The sequence below is a fragment of the Staurois parvus genome, unplaced genomic scaffold, assembly GCF_062004578.1.
Source record: "Staurois parvus isolate SC_StPar_1 unplaced genomic scaffold, SC_StPar_1.0 ptg003777l, whole genome shotgun sequence".
Lineage (NCBI taxonomy): Eukaryota > Metazoa > Chordata > Amphibia > Anura > Ranidae > Staurois > Staurois parvus.
The window spans coordinates 67850-92777 of NW_028321573.1; the positions used below are offsets into that span (position 1 = coordinate 67850).

At 53.3% G+C, this 24928-nt stretch overlaps 1 protein-coding gene across 2 annotated transcripts in view; it reads left to right on the plus strand.

Annotated features, from left to right (window-relative positions):
* The first annotated feature begins 2132 nt into the window (after positions 1–2132).
* The window catches only part of LOC149427424 (vitamin D3 hydroxylase-associated protein-like), a 28336-nt gene continuing 5540 nt past the window's right edge, over positions 2133–24928 (plus strand). Inside the window, exons 1-14 of one of the 2 annotated variants that reach the window (XM_089668053.1) lie at positions 2133–2435; positions 4230–4343; positions 6884–7027; positions 7264–7397; positions 12652–12858; positions 13637–13677; positions 16352–16476; positions 18960–19187; positions 19292–19389; positions 19746–19845; positions 21006–21049; positions 21355–21394; positions 21852–21960; positions 23300–23445. In XM_089668053.1, the coding sequence (XP_089524179.1) occupies positions 2202–2435; positions 4230–4343; positions 6884–7027; positions 7264–7397; positions 12652–12858; positions 13637–13677; positions 16352–16476; positions 18960–19187; positions 19292–19389; positions 19746–19845; positions 21006–21049; positions 21355–21394; positions 21852–21960; positions 23300–23445 (1764 nt within the window). In that variant the 5' untranslated portion in view covers positions 2133–2201. The remainder of the gene's footprint in view (positions 2436–4229; positions 4344–6883; positions 7028–7263; positions 7398–12651; positions 12859–13636; positions 13678–16351; positions 16477–18959; positions 19188–19291; positions 19390–19745; positions 19846–21005; positions 21050–21354; positions 21395–21851; positions 21961–23299; positions 23446–24928) is intronic. The other variant, XM_089668054.1, reaches the window with a different exon arrangement.

The window sequence follows — 24928 nt, forward strand, 5'->3', positions numbered from 1 at the left end:
CATACTGTAGAGTGCGGGAGGTCAGGAGTATGTAACATACAACATACTGTGGAGTGCGGGGGTCAGGAGTGTGTAACATACAACACAATGTAGGGTGCGGGGGTCAGGAGTATGTAACATACAACATACTGTAGGGTGCGGGGTCGGGAGTATGTAACATACAACATACTGTAGAGTGCGGGGGTCAGGAGTATGTAACATACAACATACTGTAGGGTGCGGGGGTCAGGAGTATGTAACATACAACATACTGTAGAGTGCGGGGGTCAGGAGTATGTAACATACAACATACTGTAGAGTGCGGGGGTCAGGAGTATGTAACATACAACATACTGTAGAGTGCGGGGGTCAGGAGTATGTAACATACTGTAGGGTGCGGGGGGTCGGGAGTATGTAACATACAACATACTGTGGAGTGCGGGGGTCAGGAGTGTGTAACATACAACACAATGTAGAGTGCGGGGGTCAGGAGTATGTAACATACAACATACTGTAGAGTGCGGGGGTCAGGAGTGTGTAACATACAACATACTGTAGAGTGCGGGGGTCAGGAGTATGTAACATACAACATACTGTAGAGTGCGGGGGTCAGGAGTATGTAACATACAACATACTGTAGGGTGCGGGGGTCAGGAGTATGTAACATACAACATACTGTAGAGTGCGGGGGTCAGGAGTATGTAACATACAACATACTGTAGAGTGCGGGGGTCAGGAGTATGTAACATACAACATACTGTAGAGTGCGGGGGTCAGGAGTATGTAACATACAACATACTGTAGAGTGCGGGGGTCAGGAGTATGTAACATACAACAGAATGTAGGGTGCGGGGGTCAGGAGTATGTAACATACAACAGAATGTAGGGTGCGGGGGTCAGGAGTGTGTAACATACAACATACTGTAGGGTGCGGGGGTCAGGAGTATGTAACATACAACATACTGTAGAGTGCGGGGGTCAGGAGTATGTAACATACTGTAGGGTGCGGGGGTCAGGAGTATGTAACATACAACAGAATGTAGGGTGCGGGGGTCAGGAGTATGTAACATACAACATACTGTAGGGTGCGGGGGTCAGGAGTATGTAACATACAACATACTGTAGAGTGCGGGGGGTCAGGAGTATGTAACATACAACATACTGTGGAGTGCGGGGGTCAGGAGTGTGTAACATACAACACAATGTAGGGTGCGGGGGTCAGGAGTATGTAACATACAACATACTGTAGGGTGCGGGGTCGGGAGTATGTAACATACAACATACTGTAGAGTGCGGGGGTCAGGAGTATGTAACATACAACATACTGTAGGGTGCGGGGGTCAGGAGTATGTAACATACAACATACTGTAGAGTGCGGGGGTCAGGAGTATGTAACATACAACATACTGTAGAGTGCGGGGGTCAGGAGTATGTAACATACAACATACTGTAGAGTGCGGGGGTCAGGAGTATGTAACATACTGTAGGGTGCGGGGGGTCGGGAGTATGTAACATACAACATACTGTGGAGTGCGGGGGTCAGGAGTGTGTAACATACAACACAATGTAGAGTGCGGGGGTCAGGAGTATGTAACATACAACATACTGTAGAGTGCGGGGGTCAGGAGTGTGTAACATACAACATACTGTAGAGTGCGGGGGTCAGGAGTATGTAACATACAACATACTGTAGAGTGCGGGGGTCAGGAGTATGTAACATACAACATACTGTAGGGTGCGGGGGTCAGGAGTATGTAACATACAACATACTGTAGAGTGCGGGGGTCAGGAGTATGTAACATACAACATACTGTAGGGTGCGGGGGTCAGGAGTATGTAACATACAACATACTGTAGAGTGCGGGGGTCAGGAGTATGTAACATACAACATACTGTAGAGTGCGGGGGTCAGGAGTATGTAACATACAACATACTGTAGAGTGCGGGGGTCAGGAGTATGTAACATACAACATACTGTAGAGTGCGGGGGTCAGGAGTATGTAACATACAACATACTGTAGAGTGCGGGGGTCAGGAGTATGTAACATACAACATACTGTAGAGTGCGGGGGTCAGGAGTATGTAACATACAACATACTGTAGAGTGCGGGGGTCAGTCATATCTATCCTCACTGTGAATTTCTTGCAGATTACGGAGCGCCTTGTGGGATTGGTTCCCGGATCGAACATCTGACGTTCCAGTCTGCGTGATAGAAGAGTCGATGTCTCCCCTGCAGCAAATTGACGTCATGAAGGAGACGCTGGCCCATCTGCTCTCTGAGCGCTCATTAGAGTGCAAGCTCTTGGCCACCCTGGGGTGCCTCCTGGCTGCCTCGGCGTACGGCCTGAGATGGAGGAGGAGACGTGGGATCCGCAGGAGGATGGAGGAGGAGAGGACGAGGAGGGAGGACAGTGTGCGCCTCATGCAGGAGGCTCTGCGCACATTTCACCAGCAGGTACAGCAGCTCCCCTCCAATCAGATCACTGAACAGCCTCCCTGACAAGGCCCCGCCCCCGAATGTATACACTCATTATTATTGGACACAAACACAATCCTGCTAAATCTCTGTGTGTGGGCGGGGCCACGGGGCTCATTCACATGGGCACTGTGTCTTCTACAGTGTGATTCACCTGTCAGTTTATGTGGCTGGAGCTGTGGGGGCCACGGGTTCCAAACTGTACGAACACGGCCAGGGGGTCCTAATCTGTACCAACACGGCCGGGGGTCCTAATCTGTACCAACACGGCCGGGGGTCCTAATCTGTACCAACACGGCCAGGGGGTCCTAATCTGTACCAACACGGCCGGGGGTCCCGATCTGTACCAACACGGCCAGGGGGTCCCGATCTGTACCAACACGGCCGGGGGTCCCGATCTGTACCAACACGGCCAGGGGGTCCTAATCTGTACCAACACGGCCAGGGGGTCCTAATCTGTACCAACACGGCCGGGGGTCCCGATCTGTACCAACACGGCCAGGGGGTCCCGATCTGTACCAACACGGCCGGGGGTCCCGATCTGTACCAACACGGCCAGGGGGTCCTAATCTGTACCAACACGGCCGGGGGTCCTAATCTGTACCAACACGGCCGGGGGTCCTGATCTGTACCAACACGGCCGGGGGTCCCGATCTGTACCAACACGGCCGGGGGTCCTAATCTGTACCAACACGGCCAGGGGGTCCTAATCTGTACCAACACGGCCAGGGGGTCCTAATCTGTACCAACACGGCCGGGGGTCCCGATCTGTACCAACACGGCCGGGGGTCCTAATCTGTACCAACACGGCCGGGGGTCCTAATCTGTACCAACACGGCCGGGGGTCCCGATCTGTACCAACACGGCCGGGGGTCCCCATCTGTACCAACACGGCCGGGGGTCCCGATCTGTACGAACACGGCCGGGAGTCCCGATCTGTACCAACACGGCCGGGGGTCCCGATCTGCACCAACACGGCCGGGGGTCCCGATCTGTACCAACACGGCCGGGGGTCCCGATCTGTACCAACACGGCCGGGGGTCCCGATCTGTACCAACACGGCCGGGGGTCCCGATCTGTACCAACACGGCCGGGGGTCCCAATCTGTACGAACACGGCCGGGGGTCCCGATCTGTACCAACACGGCCGGGGGTCCCGATCTGTACCAACACGGCCGGGGGTCCCGATCTGTACCAACACGGCCGGGGGTCCCGATCTGTACCAACACGGCCGGGGGTCCCGATCTGTACCAACACGGCCGGGGGTCCTAATCTGTACGAACACGGCCGGGGGTCCCGATCTGTACCAACACGGCCGGGGGTCCCGATCTGTACCAACACGGCCGGGGGTCCCGATCTGTACCAACACGGCCGGGGGTCCCGATCTGTACCAACACGGCCGGGGGTCCCGATCTGTACCAACACGTCCACGAGGAGGGGGGGGGGGAGGAGGAGAGGGGGTGGAGCTAGAACCACAGGGGATGGGTTTCAGTAATGAAGCGGTGCCCCCGGCCCTCCTACTCATTAGATGTTGGACTGGAGGGGCCCCGGGATCCGTGTCCATGTCTATGATCATTCTGCATGGACTCTCCATGGACAATTGTCTTCCCGGGTGGGCCGGCACCGTTTGGGGGTCATATCATCCGTGTCATGTCCATGGAGGTTGGGTTCAGCTTCAGACTTGAGGACAGATCCTCGTAGACCCGGATCCTGTTATTGGTGGAGCAGTCAGTAGGGGTGTTCCCAGTCCTCACCGCTCCGTGTCTTCCTGTAGAACCCCGGCCTGGACCAGCAGAGGATTCTGGATCTGACGTTGGTGGAGTTGGCTGAGGAGCTGAAGGACGGCGCTCTGTCCCCGGAGACGGCGCTCTACGTCTATGTCCAGAAGGTGAGTGAGAACCATCAATATCTACACCCACGTGACCCCCAGTAGATGCAGGAGGTGGGACCCAGGTGACCCCCAGTAGATGCAGGAGGAGGGACCCACGTGACCCCCAGTAGATGCAGGAGGCGGGACCCAGGTGACCCCCAGTAGATGCAGGAGGAGGGACCCACGTGACCCCCAGTAGATGCAGGAGGAGGGACCCACGTGACCCCCAGTAGATGCAGGAGGCGGGACCCAGGTGATCCCCAGTAGATGCAGGAGGCGGGACCCAGGTGACCCCCAGTAGATGCAGGAGGCGGGACCCACGTGACCCCCAGTAGATGCAGGAGGAGGGACCCACGTGACCCCCAGTAGATGCAGGAGGAGGGACCCAGGTGACCCCCAGTAGATGCAGGAGGCGGGACCCACGTGACCCCCAGTAGATGCAGGAGGTGGGACCCACGTGACCCCCAGTAGATGCAGGAGGAGGGACCCACGTGACCCCCAGTAGATGCAGGAGGAGGGACCCACGTGACCCCCAGTAGATGCAGGAGGCGGGACCCAGGTGACCCCCAGTAGATGCAGGAGGCGGGACCGACGTGACTGGCAGTTCTGGGACTGGTGGCAGTTCTCGGAGGGCCGGGCGACAGTTCTTGGAGGGCGGCAGTTCTCATGGGGGCGGCAGTTCTGGGACGGGCGGCAGTTCTGGGACGGGCGGCAGTTCTCATGGGGGCGGCAGTTCTGGGACGGGCGGCAGTTCTCGGAGGGCGGCAGTTCTCATGGGGGCGGCAGTTCTGGGACGGGCGGCAGTTCTGGGACGGGCGGCAGTTCTCGGAGGGGCCGACAGTTCTCGGAGGGGCCGACAGTTCTGGGACGGGCGGCAGTTCTGGGACGGGCGGCAGTTCTGGGACGGGCGGCAGTTCTGGGACGGGCGGCAGTTCTGGGACGGGCCGACAGTTCTGGGACGGGTGGCAGTTCTCATGGGGGCGGCAGTTCTCATGGGGGCGGCAGTTCTGGGACAGGCGGCAGTTCTCATGGGGGCGGCAGTTCTCATGGGGGCGGCAGTTCTGGGACGGGCGGCAGTTCTCATGGGGGCGGCAGTTCTGGGACAGGAGGCAGTTCTCGGGGGGCCGGCAGTTCTCGGAGATCCTTCTTAATGTACGGCACAGCAGTAAACCAACCCTCTGGGTTGCCGGGATACCAGTCCCACCACTTGCTGGCTGTCAGGGGAAGATATGGAATATTATTGATGGATGTTTCATATTAATATGGCGCTGCCCCTTTAGGGGCCGCTCTGTGGTGCTGGTCCCTAGTGGTTGCCCTGACCTTGCAAGCCCAGCGGCACCTCTGACTCTCGGGGTTCAGTCGTATTTCAGTAGTACAGAATAAGCGGCACGATTCGTTCCTAACACCTCGATATTCGATTTGTCCAGCAGAGGAGAGCACAAGAACGTTGGGTTTGGGGTACAGAACCCCCCATCATGCATGGAAGCAGAACTTCGGTACGACAGGAACAGGCAACAGCAAAGCTGAACAGATAATACAGTCATTAGTAATACGCTTCAACTATATAAATCCAACCGGCAGTAAGAGGGGCAAGAGAAGACTTGTTGGCTTGTCGGCTCCCTCTGGGCCCCTCAGGGCCACCGGCGGTACAAGGGGTGGGCAGAGAATTCTGTCTGCTCCTGAATAAACATACGTACGTTCTCGGTTCGAGTAACAACGGCCTTAGAAAGGAAAAGGCCCCTTCAATCAGAGATTGCAGCATAAGTCCTTTGATTTTAGAAGGTCCTAAAATGATGGTATCCGCACTCTTCTGCTAGCAATGGTGGGGCCCATAAACATGAGTGAATACTGGTCATTCAATGACGATAACAGGCTGTGGTAAAGGTCAAAGCAAAGGTCTCCTGATACTGAGGTGTAAAGGTGTTGGCATGGAGTGTCTCTAGAGTGATGGCAGAGAGGTTGGGCATCCGCCGGCTCACCAATCCTATGGATAGAGTTCTCTCCCGGGCTCTTGACTGTCCGCATAGATGTGTAGAGTTACCACCACCCAGCCTGTCAGCATGGGGAGCAGCAATGTCCGAGCGAGGACCGGACAGAGACAGTCCCGGTGCAACGATCGGTGTCACCACTGTGCCGAACTACTGTGCAGAGTCCCTCCGCTTCCTCTGGAGGAGAACGGCAGTCGCCCTGTGTCCAGCTCTGGATCCCATGCCAAGAGAGCGAGCCAGTCCCATGCTCTGGAATATATCTGCTCTCCCAGCATCCTCCTCATTCCCCAGCTCTCTGGTAGTTGTAGTTCAGCCAGCACTCAGGAATACGGGATGTATTGGTTATAGGACTACAAGTCCCAGGATCCTCTGCTGTTATTAAAACTGGATCCACTCTGCTAACAGGAAGTGATGTAGCCGTCCTGGTACGGGGGGGGGGGGTGGAGGAGTAGCCAAAGTCTCATCCGTAAATGTCCCTCAATGGCAGAATGATAGAGCCGGCTACACTGCCCCCAAAAGCACACATACACCTTTACCAGGAGACTAACGGGAGTGCCATCCTCTCCGCAGGCTCTTGAAGTTCACAAGACTCTGAACTGCGTGACTGTTTTCCTGTCCGACTGTGAAGATCAACTGAAGAAACTACGAGAGAGTGAAGTGAAGGGCCCCTTGTATGGGGTCCCAGTGTCCATAAAGGAGCATGTTGGCTATCAGGTAATTATACTGATGTGTGTTTCAGATCTTTTATCTGGAGGTCCAATCGTCCAATCGTAGAGCCTCCAGGTCATGGACCGGGCCCTGGACTGGACATAGAGAGCCATTTATCCAACCGTCCAATCACAGCTCCATCCACTGGTGTTCAATTCAGAATCTGATTCCCGTATTCAAATATCCTCCTGACTGACCTCTCCTGGCATGGAGGGTCCTAACCGTCCTCTCTGGGATTCCAGGGTCACCCCTCCACATGTGGCCTGGCTCAGTATCTGGATGTTCTGGAGGAGGAGGACAGCGTCATCGTCAAAGTCTTGAAGAAACAAGGAGCCATTGTGTTCGCCAAGACCAACGTGCCGCAGAGCCTGATCTGGTGAGGACCCCTTCTTCCTCCACTCCATCCTCCACTCCATCCTCCACTCCATCCTCCATCTCACCACCCAACTCATCCTCCACTCCATCCTCCACCTCATCCTTCATCTCACCACCCAACTCATCCTCCACTCCATCCTCCACTCCATCCTCCACCTCATCCTTCATCTCACCACCCAACTCATCCTCCACTCCATCCTCCACCTCATCCTTCATCTCGCCCCCCCCCCCTCTTCCCCCACTCCATCCTCCACCTCATCCTTCATCTCACCACCCATCTCTTCCTCCACTCCATCCTCCACCTCATCCTTCATGACACCACTCATCTCTTCCTCCACTCCATCCTCCACCTCATCCTCCATCTCACCACCCACCTCTTTCCCCACTCCTTCCTCCACCTCATCCTTCATCTCGTCCCCCACCTCATCCTCCACTCCATCCTCCACCTCGTCCTTCATCTCACCCCCCACTTCATCCTCCACTCCATCCTCCACCTCGTCCTTCATCTCACCCCCCACCTCATCCTCCACCTCATCCTTCATCTCACCACCCACCTCATCCTCCACTCCATCCTCCACCTCAACCTTCATCTCACCCCCCACCTCTTCCCCCATTCCATCCTCCACTTCGTCCTCCATCTCTTACTTCACCCCACCCTCCACCCCATCATCCACCCTTCCTTCACCTCACCCCCCACCTCTTCCTCCACTCCATCCTCCACCTCTTTCCCCACTCCATCCTCCACCTCGTCCTTCATCTCACCCCCCACCTCTTCCCCCATTCCATCCTCCACTTCGTCCTCCATCTCTTACTTCACCCCACCCTCCACCCCATCATCCACCCTTCCTTCACCTCACCCCCCACCTCTTCCTCCACTCCATCCTCCACCTCTTTCCCCACTCCATCCTCCACCTCGTCCTTCATCTCACCCCCCACCTCATCCTCCACTCCATCCTCCACCTCATCCTCCACCTCATCCTTCATCTCACCACCCACCTCTTTCCCCACTCCTTCCTCCACCTCATCCTTCATCTCGTCCCCCACCTCATCCTCCACTCCATCCTCCACCTCGTCCTTCATCTCACCCCCCACCTCATCCTCCACTCCATCCTCCACCTCGTCCTTCATCTCACCCCCCACCTCATCCTCCACCTCATTCTTCATCTCACCACCCACCTCATCCTCCACTCCATCCTCCACCTCATCCTTCATCTCACCCCCCACCTCTTCCCCCATTCCATCCACCACTTCGTCCTCCATCTCTTACTTCACCCCACCCTCCACCCCATCATCCACCCTTCCTTCACCTCACCCCCCACCTCTTCCTCCACCCCTCGCTTCACTCCATCCCCCACCTCATCCTTCATCTCACCACCCACCTCTTCCTTCACCTTACCCCCCCCCCCTTCCTTCACCCCACCCTCCACCCTTCCTTCGCCTCACCCCCCCACCTCATCTTCCACTCCATCCTCCACATCTTCCTTCACCCCATCCTCCACCCTTCCTTCGCCTCACCCCTCCACCTACTCCTTCACCCCACCCTCCACCTCTTCCTGCACCTCCCCCCCCCCACCTCATCCTCAAGTCCATTCTGCACCTCTTCCTCCACCCCATCCTTCACCCCACCCTCCACCTCTTCCTTCACCCCACCCTTCCTTCGCCTCACCCCCCCACCTCATCTTCCACTCCATCCTCCACATCTTCCTTCACCCCATCCTCCACCCTTCCTTCGCCTCACCCCTCCACCTCTTCCTTCACCCCACCCTTCCTTCGCCTCACCCCCCCACCTCATCTTCCACTCCATCCTCCACATCTTCCTTCACCCCATCCTCCACCCTTCCTTCGCCTCACCCCTCCACCTCTTCCTTCACCCCATCCTCCACCCTTCCTTCGCCTCACCCCCCCCCCCTCATCCTCAAGTCCATCCTCCACCTCATCCTTCATCTCACCACCTACCTCTTCCTTCACCCCATCCTCCACCTCTTCCTTCACCCCATCCTCCACCTCTTCCTTCACCCCATCCACCACCTCTTCCTTCACCCTATCCTTCACCTTTTCCTTCACCCCACCCTCCTCCTCTTCCTTCACCTCTCCCCTGACCTCTTCCTCCACCCCACCCTCCACCTTTTTCTTCACCACATCCTCCACCTCTTCCTTCTCCCTACCTTCCACCTCTTCCTCCACCTCACCCCCCACCTCTTCCACAACCATACCCTCCACCACCTCTTCCTTCACCCCATCCTCCACCTCTTCCTTCACCCCATCCTCGTCCTCTTCCTTCACCCCATTCTCCACCTATTCTTTCACCCCATCCTCCACCTCTTCCTCCACCTCACCCATTACCTCTTCCTCCACCTCACCTCATCCTCCACGCCATCCTCCACCTCGTCCTTCACCCCATCCTCCACCTCGTCCTTCACCCCATCCTCCACCCCGTCCTCCACCTCGTCCTTCACCCCATCCTCCACCTCGTCCTTCACCCCATCCTCCACCTCTTCCTTCACCCCATCCTCCACCCCATCCTCCACCTCGTCCTTCACCTCATCCTCCACCTCATCCTCCACCTCGTCCTTCACCCCGTCCTCCACCTCGTCCTTCACCCCGTCCTCCACCTCGTCCTCCACCCCGTCCTCCACCCCGTCCTCCACCTCGTCCTTCACCCCATCCTCCACCTCGTCCTTCACCCCATCCTCCACCTCGTCCTGCACCCCATCCTCCACCTCTTCCTGCACCCCATCCTCGTCCTCTTCCTTCACCCCATCCTCGTCCTCTTCCTTCACCCCATCCTCGTCCTCTTCCTTCACCTCATCCTCCACCTCGTCCTTCACCCCATCCTCCACCTCGTCCTTCACCCCTTCCTCCACCTCGTCCTTCACCCCATCCTCCACCTCATCCTTCACCCCGTCCTCCACCCCGTCCTCCATCTCGTCCTTCACCCCATCCTCCACCTCGTCCTTCACCCCATCCTCCACCTCGTCCTTCACCCCATCCTCCACCTCGTCCTTCACCCCGTCCTCGTCCTCTTCCTTCACCCCATTCTCCACCTATTCTTTCACCCCATCCTCCACCTCTTCCTCCACCTCACCCATTACCTCTTCCTCCACCTCACCTCATCCTCCACGCCATCCTCCACCTCGTCCTTCACCCCATCCTCCACCCCGTCCTCCACCTCGTCCTTCACCCCATCCTCCACCTCGTCCTTCACCCCATCCTCCACCTCGTCCTTCACCCCATCCTCCACCCCGTCCTCCACCTCGTCCTTCACCCCATCCTCCACCTCGTCCTTCACCCCATCCTCCACCTCTTCCTTCACCCCATCCTCCACCCCATCCTCCACCTCGTCCTTCACCCCATCCTCCACCTCATCCTCCACCTCGTCCTTCACCCCATCCTCCACCTCGTCCTTCACCCCATCCTCCACGTCGTCCTTCACCCCGTCCTCCACCCCGTCCTCCACCTCGTCCTTCACCCCATCCTCCACCTCGTCCTTCACCCCATCCTCCACCTCGTCCTTCACCCCATCCTCCACCCCGTCCTCCACCTCGTCCTTCACCCCATCCTCCACCTCGTCCTTCACCCCATCCTCCACCTCTTCCTTCACCCCATCCTCCACCCCATCCTCCACCTCGTCCTTCACCCCATCCTCCACCTCATCCTCCACCTCGTCCTTCACCCCATCCTCCACCTCGTCCTCCACCTCGTCCTTCACCCCGTCCTCCACCCCGTCCTCCACCTCGTCCTTCACCCCATCCTCCACCTCGTCCTTCACCCCATCCTCCACCTCTTCCTTCACCCCATCCTCGTCCTCTTCCTTCACCCCATTCTCCACCTATTCTTTCACCCCATCCTCCACCTCTTCCTCCACCTCACCCATTACCTCTTCCTCCACCTCACCTCATCCTCCACGCCATCCTCCACCTCGTCCTTCACCCCATCCTCCACCCCGTCCTCCACCTCGTCCTTCACCCCATCCTCCACCTCGTCCTTCACCCCATCCTCCACCTCTTCCTTCACCCCATCCTCCACCCCATCCTCCACCTCGTCCTTCACCCCATCCTCCACCTCATCCTCCACCTCGTCCTTCACCCCGTCCTCCACCTCGTCCTTCACCCCGTCCTCCACCTCGTCCTCCACCCCGTCCTCCACCCCGTCCTCCACCTCGTCCTTCACCCCATCCTCCACCTCGTCCTTCACCCCATCCTCCACCTCGTCCTGCACCCCATCCTCCACCTCTTCCTGCACCCCATCCTCGTCCTCTTCCTTCACCCCATCCTCGTCCTCTTCCTTCACCCCATCCTCGTCCTCTTCCTTCACCTCATCCTCCACCTCGTCCTTCACCCCATCCTCCACCTCGTCCTTCACCCCGTCCTCCACCTCGTCCTCCACCCCGTCCTCCACCCCGTCCTCCACCTCGTCCTTCACCCCGTCCTCCACCTCGTCCTTCACCCCATCCTCCACCTCGTCCTGCACCCCATCCTCGTCCTCTTCCTTCACCCCATCCTCCATTTCTTCCTTCACTCCACCCCCCACCTCATCCTCCACCTCTTCCTTCACCCCACCCTCCACTGTGACAGACCCAACTAGGGGACTAGGGGCTAGCCTTCTACCACTGATTCTGGCCCATGCAGAGAGCAGATCATTCTGTAATGATGGACAACAACGTGATCTCTGGGAGGGAGGCTGGGATGACTTACAGACAAGACCGCTTCCCTTCTGGGTGGATGGAAGGTGTAATGTTCATCTTCTACGGGTTAATGGTCAGGAAATATGGTGGTCCTCCTGCAGACTGGGTTGGAGAAGGTTCAGGAGATGGAGCAGCCAGATGCAGTTCAAGGTCCCGGGAGATAAGGAAGCCCTCACTCCCCAGGCACAGATCCCAGAAAGCATTCCTTACCTTCTCCAATAACTATCTTTATCTGCCGATCATCACACTGCATGGCCAGGAGAGTGACCAATCAGGAACAATGGGGGGATAGAGATTGTGGAGGATGACTCTACCTCACCTCTGCCACACTGTATATCCAGGAGGTGACAACACTTTTTCCAGGTTCAGCTTCTTGTGGAGGTGGAGAGATGATGCTGCACCAGGAAGTGGTGGTGTCACCCTCTGGTAATGCGATGTATGGGATGAGATGGTGAGAGATATATTTATATATTTATTTCTTTGTTTGAAATTCAACTTTATGTGAATATCAAGTTTCAGATTCTCGATTATGATGCAGGAAAGCCATTATAATGTCTTCCGCTCTCCACAGCTATGAAACCAGCAACACAATCTACGGATACACAAGGAACCCACATAACACAGCCAAGGGGGCTTCGGGGTCCACAGGTGGAGAAGGTGCTCTGATTGGAGGTGGAGGTTCGATTCTGGGCTTCGGAACTGACCTCGGTGGCAGCATTCGTCTCCCATCCAGTTTTTGTGGGATTTCCGGGTTTAAGCCAACATCTCTACGGCTGAGGTGAGCAGTACATGCCCATGGTTCCTCCATTCTCCTGTCGCCCCCCATAGATTCACACCTGATTTAGGGTTGCCTAAGGTTTTGTCTGGTTAATGAGGCAGAATGTGTAATTTGTCTTTTATAACATTGTATTGTTCTGTAATATCTGAGAGGGGTCATCATTTAGACGTATTTAGAGAAAAGTCTCTTCTTTGAATGTGAAAACCTCCTGGGACTTGGTCTCTATGGAGAATGTGGCGGATGGTCTGACCAGACTAGGGGCGGACTGACCATTTGGAAACTCGGGCACTGCCCGAGGGCCCCGGGTCAGTAGGGGGCCCCATGAGATGCCCCTAGTACCTTTTTTCATAGGCTTTTTTGAGTTTGGGCAAGGACACAGGGGCCCCATGATCCTCTATTGCCTGGGGGCCCCATGAGTTGTCAGTCCGCCCCTGGACCAGACCTACAGCAGGAGATAACATGGGATTCGGTGTAGTATGCTGCAGGTCTTCAGCTCATGATGGATGATATTCTGGTCCTGAAATCCTAGTTTGTGTGCTCTCTGAGGGTGGGAAGTGGGTGGAGCAGGTCGGTACTGCGGGGGAGTGGCTATCATACAACAAAGTATAGGTAGGGGATTCGCAGAGGAACATTGCAGCTGTACAATATGACAACTGGCTGCTCTGACAACCCAGAAGGACATTTTCCTGTACCGCAGGACCATGTAAAGTACGTAATTGTCTTTCGGGGGGGAAATTGTCAGAATTAGGAAAATAACACATTTCTGTTTATTCCGCAGCATGCGTGGGGTCCGGCCCTGTATCGATGGGATGACTGCAGGTAAAATGGAGATGATTGAGGTCCCTTCATGTGAACTGACTTGAGTTGTGATCTTTTCTAAATGACCGAAAGCCAGAAGAGATCAAAAACGGGTTATTTGACTGAAGCCACCACAAATAGAACTGACAATCCCTGCCAATAGAGGACCCCGGGGTCTTTACATAAGGACCTTCTCTGAGGGGTCACATAACGATCTCTGATCTGGGGAGGTCACATGACCATCATCCATCGCATGACATGTAGCCCTCTCATCTGTCAGAATCTGTGAGATCAGATTTAGTGCAGATATCGGTCAATTTGCTCTGGAAAATCATTTGTGTCCTAAAAAACCTTTAAGCAGGTGGAATCTAGATCATCTTGATGTAAAGAATCTTCCCCATGAAGGTGAAGGAAGTATTGTGTATCTGGTAAAAGAAAGGGGTGCAGGGGTGACCTCTCTTGCTCCTCCTGCACTAGAGGTGAGACGGGAAGCTGCAGCTCAGGAGGCGAAGGAATGCTGAAAATGAATGTTGGTGATGGCTTGAGCCTCCAGCTTCAGCAGAGAAGAACTGGCCAGTGGCAGAATGATGATGGATGTCCAGCCATCCTCTGGAGGCTCTGTATCCCCAGAGCGCAACCCATGGAGTTCATGTGTAGAGGCTAAAGTGGAACTCTGGAACAACAGCAGGACTGTGGTGGGAGGCAAAGTCAGGGTCACTAGCAGATGAACAGGAGAAGACCTCATAGAATAGGTCAGCAGCGGGGTAGTGAAGTAGGCCAAGGTCATCTCTAGGTGGACAAGAAGGTACCAGGTTATCAGCAAAGGCAGAGTCTGGAGAAGACTGAGATCATCACTAGGTTTGCAGGAAGGTACTAGGTCATCAGTGGAGACAAAGTGTGGGACAGGTTGAAGTCATCACTAGGTGGGCAGGAAAGTACCAGGTCATTGATGGAGTCTGCAACAGGCTGAGGTCAGAAGTAGGGCAGAAGGTACATCAGCAGAGGCAGAGTCTGGAACAGGTCAAGCTAATCACTAGGTGGGCAAAAAGGTACCAAGTCATCAGGAGAGGGATGACTGGAACAGGTCAAGCTAATCACTAGGTGGACAGTAAGGTACCAGGTTATCAGGAAAGGGGGGTCTGGAACAGGCTGAGGTCCTCACTAGGTGGGTAGGAAGGTACCAGGTCATCAGGAGAGGGGGAAGTGGAACAGGCCAAGCTAATCACTGGATGGGCAGAAGGTACCAAGTCATCAAGAGAGGGGAGTTTGGAACAGGCCAAACTATTCAATAGGTGGGAAGGAAGGTATCAGGAAAGGGGGGTCTGGAACAGGCTGAGGTCCTCACTAGGTGGGTAGGAAGGTAGCAGGTCATCAGGAGAGGGGTCTGGAAAAGGCTGAGGTCATCACTAGGTTTGCAGGAAGGCAGAGTCTGCAGCAGGTTGGGGTCATCAACAGGCAGATGAACCAGCTAGTGACCAGATGAAATCAAAACCAGATCATCAAGAATCCAAGTCAAAGGTACATGAAAGCGCAAAGAGAGGGTCAGGAATGGAAGGTGGGTCAGTATAAACAATAAATCCACCAGATACAAGTCACTGAGAAGTAGCTGAAGATCTAGGAAATGGCAGGCCCTCTAGACATTTGGCACTACTGATACCAGGCGCATGAGCAAGAACTTACATCTAGAGGTCTTCCAACTGCAGAGCCACATGCCAGAAAATGCACACATGTGGATGTCCTTCTCAGTAAGCTCACAGGAATTCCCTGCCCAGTATAAAGCCAACCTCTCTGTATAATGATCAGTGCACACATGGGAAGACCTTCTCATCTCCTGCAGATGAGACACAACACACTCTCTGCAGTAATGATTGGTGGCCGGTGACCATCTGACCGACCCTGCCCAAGCTTTAGGTCACTGAGGGGGCTGGGAGAAGCGACCCTTGTACATGAGACCTTTAAAGTCAACGTTGGTAATAAGTGATTGGCCAACTAGGACTCAAGATCTCCAGGTTGAGTGTTCGGGCGTCCAAAGGATAATCTTTGGTATGAAATCCTGGAATCCACCAGCAGATTTGATCTGAACGATTCATCACTTTACTGTATATTGATTTGTATTTATTTAGAAAATCAAATCACCGATAATGAGTATGACAAGCCTTGTGTTAGTAGACATCACTGCAAATATCGGGGTGCCATCATCCTACTATAGGGGATTGAAGGGGAACGTACCCCCAATGAGGAATATGGACTCTCTTCACCTGAAGGACAACACAGTCATAAAAACAATGAATGTATTATTGATATACAGAAAAGGGTCCATTGTCCTCATTGGGGGTATGTTCCCCTTCATTCTCACCAATAATGGGGTATCTTTGTATATGAACATATAAACGTGGTGACAACAGACTAAACAAACATGATCCCTCCCGTCCGGCACTTTTTTATTTTTTTTGTCAGTATAGATCTGTTTGTCTAAAATGTGTTTAAATCCATTTCTTGTTGCCTGACTCCTCCTACAAGTTCTGAATCTTCCTCCTCTAGTTGGAGGTCTCCATGTTCTTCGTCTTCTCCTCATACTGAAAATCCTGCCATCCTGAACCTTCTTCACTTCCTTCATGTAATTGAAGGTTTCAGTCATGTCCATCCTTTCCCTTCTTTCCTCCAGAATGTATATACACTAATACTTTTCTTTCAGTGCCTCTTGTCATCGGTCCGATGGCACAAGATGTGGACGGTCTGGTTCTGGCTATGAGAGCTCTGCTGTGTGATGAGATGTTCCGCCTGGACCCCAATGTTCCCCCCATCTACTTCAATGAGGAGGTAAGGAGACACAACTATGCTGCTATCTACGCATCCCTCCTGCTGGGGCCTCTTCCCTGATCATTCCGGTCCTTGGCGACATTTCCTTGATCATTCCGATCCTTGGTGACATTTCCCTGATCATTCCCATCCTTGGTGACATTTCCCTGACAATTCTGTCTCTTGGCAACATTTCCCTGATCATTCCCATCCTTGGCAACATTTGCATGGCCATTATGATCATTGGCAACATTTCCCCGATCATTCCCGTCCTTGCCAACATTTCCCTGATTATTCCCATGCTTGCCGACATTTCCCTGGTCATTCCGGTCCTTGGCGACATTTCCCTGGTCATTCCGATCCTTGGCGACATTTCCCTGGTCATTCCGATCCTTGGCGACATTTCCCTGGTCATTCCGATCCTTGGCGACATTTCCCTGGTCATTCCGATCCTTGGCGACATTTCCCTGATCATTCCGATCCTTGGTGACATTTCCCTGATCATTCCCATCCTTGGCGACATTTCCCGGATCATTCCCATCCTTGGCGACATTTCCCGGATCATTCCCATCCTTGGCGACATTTCCCGGATCATTCCCATCCTTGGCGACATTTCCCTGACAATTCTGTCTCTTGGCAACATTTCCCTGATCATTCCCATCCTTGGCAACATTTGCATGGCCATTCTGATCCTTGGCAACATTTCCCCGATCATTCCCGTCCTTGCCGACATTTCCCTGATCATTCCCATGCTTGCCGACATTTCCCTGGTCATTCCGGTCCTTGGCGACATTTCCCTGATCATTCCGGTCCTTGGCGACATTTCCCTGGTCATTCCGGTCCTTGGCGACATTTCCCTGATCATTCCGGTCCTTGGCGACATTTCCCTGGTCATTCCGACCCTTGGCGACATTTCCCTGATCATTCCGACCCTTGGCGACATTTCCCTGGTCATTCCGATCCTTGGCTACATTTCCCTGGTCATTCCGATCCTTGGCGACATTTCCCTGGTCATTCCGACCCTTGGCGACATTTCCCTGATCATTCCGACCCTTGGCGACATTTCCCTGGTCATTCCGATCCTTGGCTACATTTCCCTGATCATTCCGACCCTTGGCGACATTTCCCTGATCATTCCGACCCTTGGCGACATTTCCCTGGTCATTCCGATCCTTGGCGACATTTCCCTGATCATTCCGATCCTTGGCGACATTTCCCTGATCATTCCGATCCTTGGCGACATTTCCCTGATCATTCCCATCCTTGGCGACATTTCCCGGATCATTCCGATCCTTGGCGACATTTCCCGGATCATTCTGGTCCTTGCTGACTCTGCTGCCCTGGGAAGTGGACTCTGCTTTGCCTTGAGATGTCGGTTTCTGGTGCCTGAGGTGACGATGATTCGGCGTGCCAGTGGCTTTGGATCAGTACATCTGGTTCTGGCACGGCATCATCCATGGCAATCACTTGGAGAACCCAACATTACAAGGTCCAGTACTGTGAGGACGGCAGCCTCTATTTGGACCTTATAGGACTTTTAACCCCTCCCCCAATCTTTCTAAAACTAAAAAATAAACGTTTTGGTTCTACGTGAACCTTAAGGTGGTCCCAGATATGGAAGAACAAAAGGATGATTGGATGATGATTGGATGATGATTGGATGACCTCTACAGGTCCCAGATATGGAAGAACAAAAGGATGATTGGATGATGATTGGATGATGATTGGATGACCTCTACAGGTCCTAGATATGGAAGAACAAAAGGATGATTGGATGATGATTGGATGATGATTGGATGACCTCTACAGGTCCCAGATATGGAAGAACAAAACGATGATTGGATGATGATTGGATGACCTCTACAGGTCCTAGATATGGAAGAACAAAAGGATGATTGGATGATGATTGGATGACCTCTACAGGTCCTAGATATGGAAGAACAAAAGGATGATTGGATGATGATTGGATGACCTCTACAGGTCCCAGATATGGAAGAACAAAAGGATGATTGGATGATGATTGGATGACCTCTACAGGTCCTAGATATGGAAGAACAAAAGGATGATTGGATGATGATTGGATGACCTCTACAGGTCCCAGATATGGAAGAACAAAAGGATGATTGGATGATGATTGGATGATGATTGGATGACCTCTACAGGTCCCAGATATAGAAGAACAATACGATGATTGGATGATGATTGGATGATGATTGGATGACCTCTACAGGTCCCAGATATGGAAGAACAAAACGATGATTGGATGATGATTGGATGATGATTGGATGACCTCTACAGGTCCTAGATATAGAAGAACAATATGATGATTGGATGATGATTGGATGACCTCTACAGGTCCTAGATATGGAAGAACAATATGATGATTGGATGACCTCTACAGGTCCTAGATATGGAAGAACAATATGATGATTGGATGATGATTGGATGACCTCTACAGGTCCTAGATATGGAAGAACAATACGATGATTGGATGACCTCTACAGGTCCTAGATATGGAAGAACAATACCATGATTGGATGACCTCTACAGGTCCTGCCGCCATATCACGTCTGCCCAATGAAATGTCTTCTCCTGGCCTCTTCCAGCTCTACTCCAGCCATACACCTCTTCGTATCGGATACTATGAGGAGGACGGCTTCTTCCTTCCTGGTCCTGGAATGAGACGTGTACTGCTGGAGACCAAGCAGCTTCTAGCAGAGGCTGGACACCAGGTAAGGGGGAATCTCTACTGTCTCCTGGGAGAGGGGTAAACGCCCATCTACTCCCCTAATAAACAGAGCCGGACTCCTGAAGGAGACATTATTTATCCTTTCAGCTCATCCCATTCCAACCACCTCGAGTAGATCATGCCTATGAGATGTTTCTGAAAACGGCACTCTTTGGTGATGGAGGGAAGACGTTGGCAGACAAGTTGTAAGTTGAAGGTCCCATTAGTGAGGGAGAACTTTGCATGGACCACCTTCATATATTGGAACTCGATTTCAAAGTGAACCGGGCTTAGCGTATAATGAAGCGAATCTGCTGACGCTCAGATTCGTTGTCGTCAGAATTTGTAATAATGCCGAGACTCAAATGGTGAATTTATTTGGTGCAAATTGTAACAAATGGGTAGAAGAATTTTGGATATTTACTGCGAATTACTAAGATTTTGCATTTGTTCTCCTTTATGCTCTTTTCTTTGAACATCAGTCCAATAGTTGGCCAACTGACCAGTTTGCATGGAGTTCCCTCCAGAGGACTGATGTTTTGTCTCTTCTGTTTGTTTCCAGTGAGGAGAACGTTGTGGACATCCACTTGGCTGAAAGTGTTTCCCGGTACAGCTTCCCATCTACGCTGACCAGGACCTACTCCTCCCTCCTCTGGCCCATAGTAAGCAGACAATCCATGGAGGAGCCCGTGGCTTTCAGCTTGGCTCTCATCACATACTGATTCATTCATTCTTTCATTCCTTCATTCTTCCATGCTGTGCCTCCCATCATTTTCTTTTGCTTAACATCCTAAATATCGAATATCCCGACCTAGAGAGCATTATCCAGTGTCAACGCTCTAACCTAGGAAGCGGTAAAAGCCACGAATTGTATGAAATGTTCAGAAGGACGACTTATAGTGATAGGAAGTTGCAGCAAAAGCAGAGAAGTTCGGCTGGAAGTCGTTGGGTGACATCTGCCGGGACAAGGCCACAGAGGCCCATGTGGGCCCCAAAATGCCACAGTGATGTCCCCCCTTTATAACGGGATTGGATCAGAGAACTTCAGAGAGCCAGTTGAAGCGATGGAACGCCCTGGATATCAGGAGAGTATGGAGCCGTCTACTTCCTCCGGTGACGCAGATATCCCACCTCTTAGAGATTCCTATTATTTCTGAGTGTGCAGATAATGGGAGTGTGAGAAATGAGAGACATGGGGAGGAAGGGAAGGGAGGAGGGGAGAGAAGGAGGGGAGGGAGGGAAGGAGGGAGAGAAGGAAGGAAGGGAAGGAGGGGAGGAAGGGAAGGAGGGGAGGGAGGGAAGGAAGGGAAGGGAAGGAGGGGAGGGAAGGAAGGGAAGGGAAGGAGGGGAGGGAAGGAAGGGGAGGGAGGGAAGGGAGGGAAGGAAGGGAGGGAAGGAAGGGAGGGAAGGAAGGAAGGAAGGAAGGGAAGGAAGGGAGGGAAGGAGGGGAGGGAAGGAAGGGAAGGGAAGGAGGGGAGGGAAGGGAAGGAAGGGAGGAAAGGAAGGAAGGGAAGGAGGGGAGGGAAGGAAGGGAAGGAGGGGAGGGAAGGAAGGGAAGGAGGGGAGGGAAGGAAAGGAAAGGAAGGGAAGGGGAGGGAAGGGAAGGAAGGAAGGAGTCTGAGGTGGTGGGATGTGAATATAAGAACTCTCTAATTACTAATATTTGAATAAACCACCTCAAGCAGCACCACCAGCAACCCCATACAGTGTCCTTTCCTCACCATTGATCACACTGGGGGCCCCTTTGGGCCCTTTGATAGCTGGGTCTCCTCCCCATAATTTGCTCCTGATGATGATGATCTCTTATTGAAATGTTTTGCAGGCTCCAAGGATCTCTAAAGTCACCCACTCCACTGCCGGACCCAGGTGAGACTCCCACCTCTATGATTGGTCAGACATGGGATGTGGGAGGAGTCTGTAGACCTCAGGACAACTGAAGGGACGGTTCCAGAAATGTTTAATAAGGAATCTCTGATTTCCTCTTTATAGTGAAGGAAACAGATAATCACCTCTAGACACCCCATGGAGGTCACTCTCTGGGGGCCCATTCTGTTCTGGGGTCCCTTCCTCAGGGATGGGGGGTTACTGGGGATGAAAATGGTAGAGAGGAGGCAGGGGGACAATCTGAAGATTTGTGTCTGCAGTGACTCCTCTGTGCTTCCTCCATGCAGATCTATACAGGAACACTGGATGGACCATGTGGCCCTGGAGGTAACGTTGCCGGGTCTGGAGAGCAGAGATTTGGTCACACGAGATCGGTTATGATTCATATCTGTCATTTCTCCATTTTCTTCACCTCATCGTTCGTTCTGTCCGCCGATTCTCAGACATCACATTATGAAGGTGCAACATGCAGGAATATGTCTGTGTTGTCCACAGCAACCAATCACAGCCTGGAGGAATGGAAGCCGGATCTGATTGGTTGCTGGGGACATTTTTCTCTCAGGGTTTAATCGATCAAATGAGCTGTTTCCAGCAAGTGAGCGTTCTTCTCACTGTCTAGTATACGATTGGCCATACATCCAGAGATATTATCACCGACATATTGCCCCCATCCAGGTCAGTGACCATCTCTGCCCTTTTGTAGAGTGTCAGTTCCTGCAGTCGGCTGTTGTGGTGAGTGCTAGCTCCTGTGGCAAGCTTCATCTTCTTGTGTTGTTTCCTCCAGGAATATCAGGCGGAGTTCATCAGGGAATGGAAGAAGCTGAAGCTGGACGTGGTCCTTTGTCCCATGTTAGGTCCGGCCTTCAACGTCGGATACCCAGTGAAACTTCTAGGTAGACTCCATGTCATGGCTGTGTGGATGGGGGATGGGCTGGTAGGCATTACATCTCATCACACACATTGCAATCTGACAGTACGATCTTCTTTAGATCTACCGACAATTATATAGTGGAAGGGCCTTCCTGATTGGGTACAAAACTGAAGCAGTCATTTTGGTTGGCCTTCATATTACATAGAGATGGAGATTGCAGGGTCAGAGGTCATCTTTAGAATGATAATGGACCAGGTAAAGGGGGTGATGGGAGCTCTGAAGTATGGTGACCTTCCTCCTCCTCAGGTTCCATCAGACCCTTGTAGTCCTTGGGTGGCCGTCTCGTAATCCAGCAACCTAACGAGTATTAGGGAGCTGCAGACACCGCGGCTCCTGGCCAAGAGTATTGGCTGATTGGGATAGAAGACCCAGTCTGATTGGTTCTGGTTTCCCTCTGATCAGTATATAAGTAGGGGGAAATGGCACCATTTGGGGGGAATACATTGCAGTCAATAGGAATGGTGGAACTGAGGTGGTTTTCGTGGTCATTAAGGGTACAATAGATTTTAATGTCTCCCGTGGGTTTTGGAGGCTCCTTTCACCTATCCTGGGACGGTTCCTGTGCCACAAATTGCCCATCATTGGTCTGATCATTTTAAACTTTAAAAGACAAAATACAACCCCCCCCCCCACCAAAAATCACCCTCTAAATGAAGGAAAACGTGGAGGTTCTTCTAAGCTGAGCATCTCAGGGGACTGAAATGGAGGGTCTTGGCTTTGGGGGAAGGTTGTCTCCACTGATAAGTCCAAATATGAATGGTCACCAGTGTGCTCGCCCTCATGTCCTCTGTCAGCCAATGTGGTGGAGACCAGTAGAGGGACGTAGAGGCGGTCACATGACTCCACATGAGAGTACCTGAGGCCAGTAGTGGGACGTAGAGGCGGTCACATGACTCCACATGAGTGTACCGGAGACCAGTAGTGGGACATAGAGGCGGTCACATGACTTCACATGAGTGTACCGGAGACCAGTAGTGGGACATAGAGGCGGTCACATGACTCCACATGAATGTACCGGAGACCAGTAGTGGGACATAGAGGCGGTCACATGACTCCACATGAGTGTACTGGAGACCAGTAGTGGGACATAGAGGCGGTCACATGACTCCACATGAGTGTACTGGAGACCAGTAGTGGGACATAGAGGCGGTCACATGACTCCACATGAGTGTACTGGAGACCAGTAGTGGGACATAGAGGCGGTCACATGACTCCACATGAGTGTACTGGAGACCAGTAGTGGGACATAGAGGCGGTCACATGACTCTCAATGACTCCATCTATAATGTCCTCTCTTGCAGCTGCTATCAGCTACACTGTTCTGTACAACGTGCTCCAGTTCCCGGCCGGGGTGGTTCCTGTTGGTTTTGTCACCAAAGAAGATGAGGAGGCCCTGAGACATTACACCGGATACAATGATGACTTCTGGGACAAATGCTTCAAAAAGGTGTGTAGCTGTGTTTTGGGGGAGGCGGGGATATGAGAAATGGCCCTCCCACACAGGATATTGTGCTACACCTATTGGTCGATAAGAGAACCAGACCCTTCATGAAATGGAAGCATGGGATTGATAATAAAGGTGGCAGGGCCTCCATCCAAAATAGGGCCCCCACCCAGGACAGGGGCCCCACCCAGGAAAGGACCCCCACCCAGGACAGGACCCCCACCCAGGACAGGGCCTCCACTAAGGACAGGACCCCCACCCATGACAAAGCCTCCATCCAGGACAGGGCCTCAACCCAGGACAAGATCTCAACCCAGGACAGGGCCTCAACCCAGGACAGGGCCCCCACCCAGGACAGGACCCCCACCCAGGACAGGACCCCCACCCAGAACAGGGCCTCAACTAAGGAAAGGACCCCCACCTAGGACACAGCCTCCAGCTAGGACAGGGCCTCCACCCAGGACAGTATTTCCACCCAGGACAGGACCTCAACCCAGGACAGGGTCTCCACCCATTACCCCTCCCAGGACAGGGCCTCCACCAAAGACAGGGTCTCCATCCAGTACAGGGCCTCCACCCAGGACAGGGCCTCCACCCAGGATAGGATCCCCACCCAGGATAGGATCCCCACCCAGGATAGGACCCCCACCCAGGACAGAGTCTCCACCCAGGACAGGGTCTCGATCCAGGACAGGGCTTCCACCCATAACAGGGTCTCCACCCAGGACAATGCCTCCACTATATATACCCGGGTATATATAGTGATTAATAGAGATCCCTCCAGTTGGATGTTACAGTCCAGTTGCAGGGCCCCTGACGTGATGTGGCGTTTGTGTCAGGGACCTGAAGACAAGATCAGCGGTGATGGGAAGACCCTCCAGCCAATGTCCAACTAGCTTGGAAAGGAGCTTCTCACTGACAGTAAGTGGAGCTCAGAGTCGGCCTATCTGCTCGTAGTCCCATTCTAGAAGCATCCAGACCTCTAATTACCAGAAGTGGCCATCAGGTGCCCAACCTGCCTGTCGCCATTGCTGGTTATTGAACCCTAATCTAGAAGCAGCTATAGAACCCCGGCCCAGGAGGGAGAGAGTTCACTAAAATGAACTCTGTTAACCCCTTAAAGCCCGTGCCTCCCACCCCTTCAAGAGATTTCTGATGCTGGGAGGTGGGGCGAGGTTTATGATCATGTGACCGCCGTGATTGGCTGTCACAAGATCGGAAAGCCCCCCACAAGCAGCGAATAGGAGCTTTCTGCTAGGGGTTGGTAACTGCCGGGAGGGGCAGGGTGTGCACACTCAGCACAGGTTTCTTTACAATTCGGTACACAGATATGTGACCTCTCGGGGTCAAGGTCCACCCGCCGGGAGGCTGCATATTCCTGTACTCTCAGGAGTTAGAGGTTCCCCTACCAATATACCGGAGGGCGACCACTACACACCTAGAGGAGCACACACCGACCTACCTGCCACCGCACATGTCAGACAAG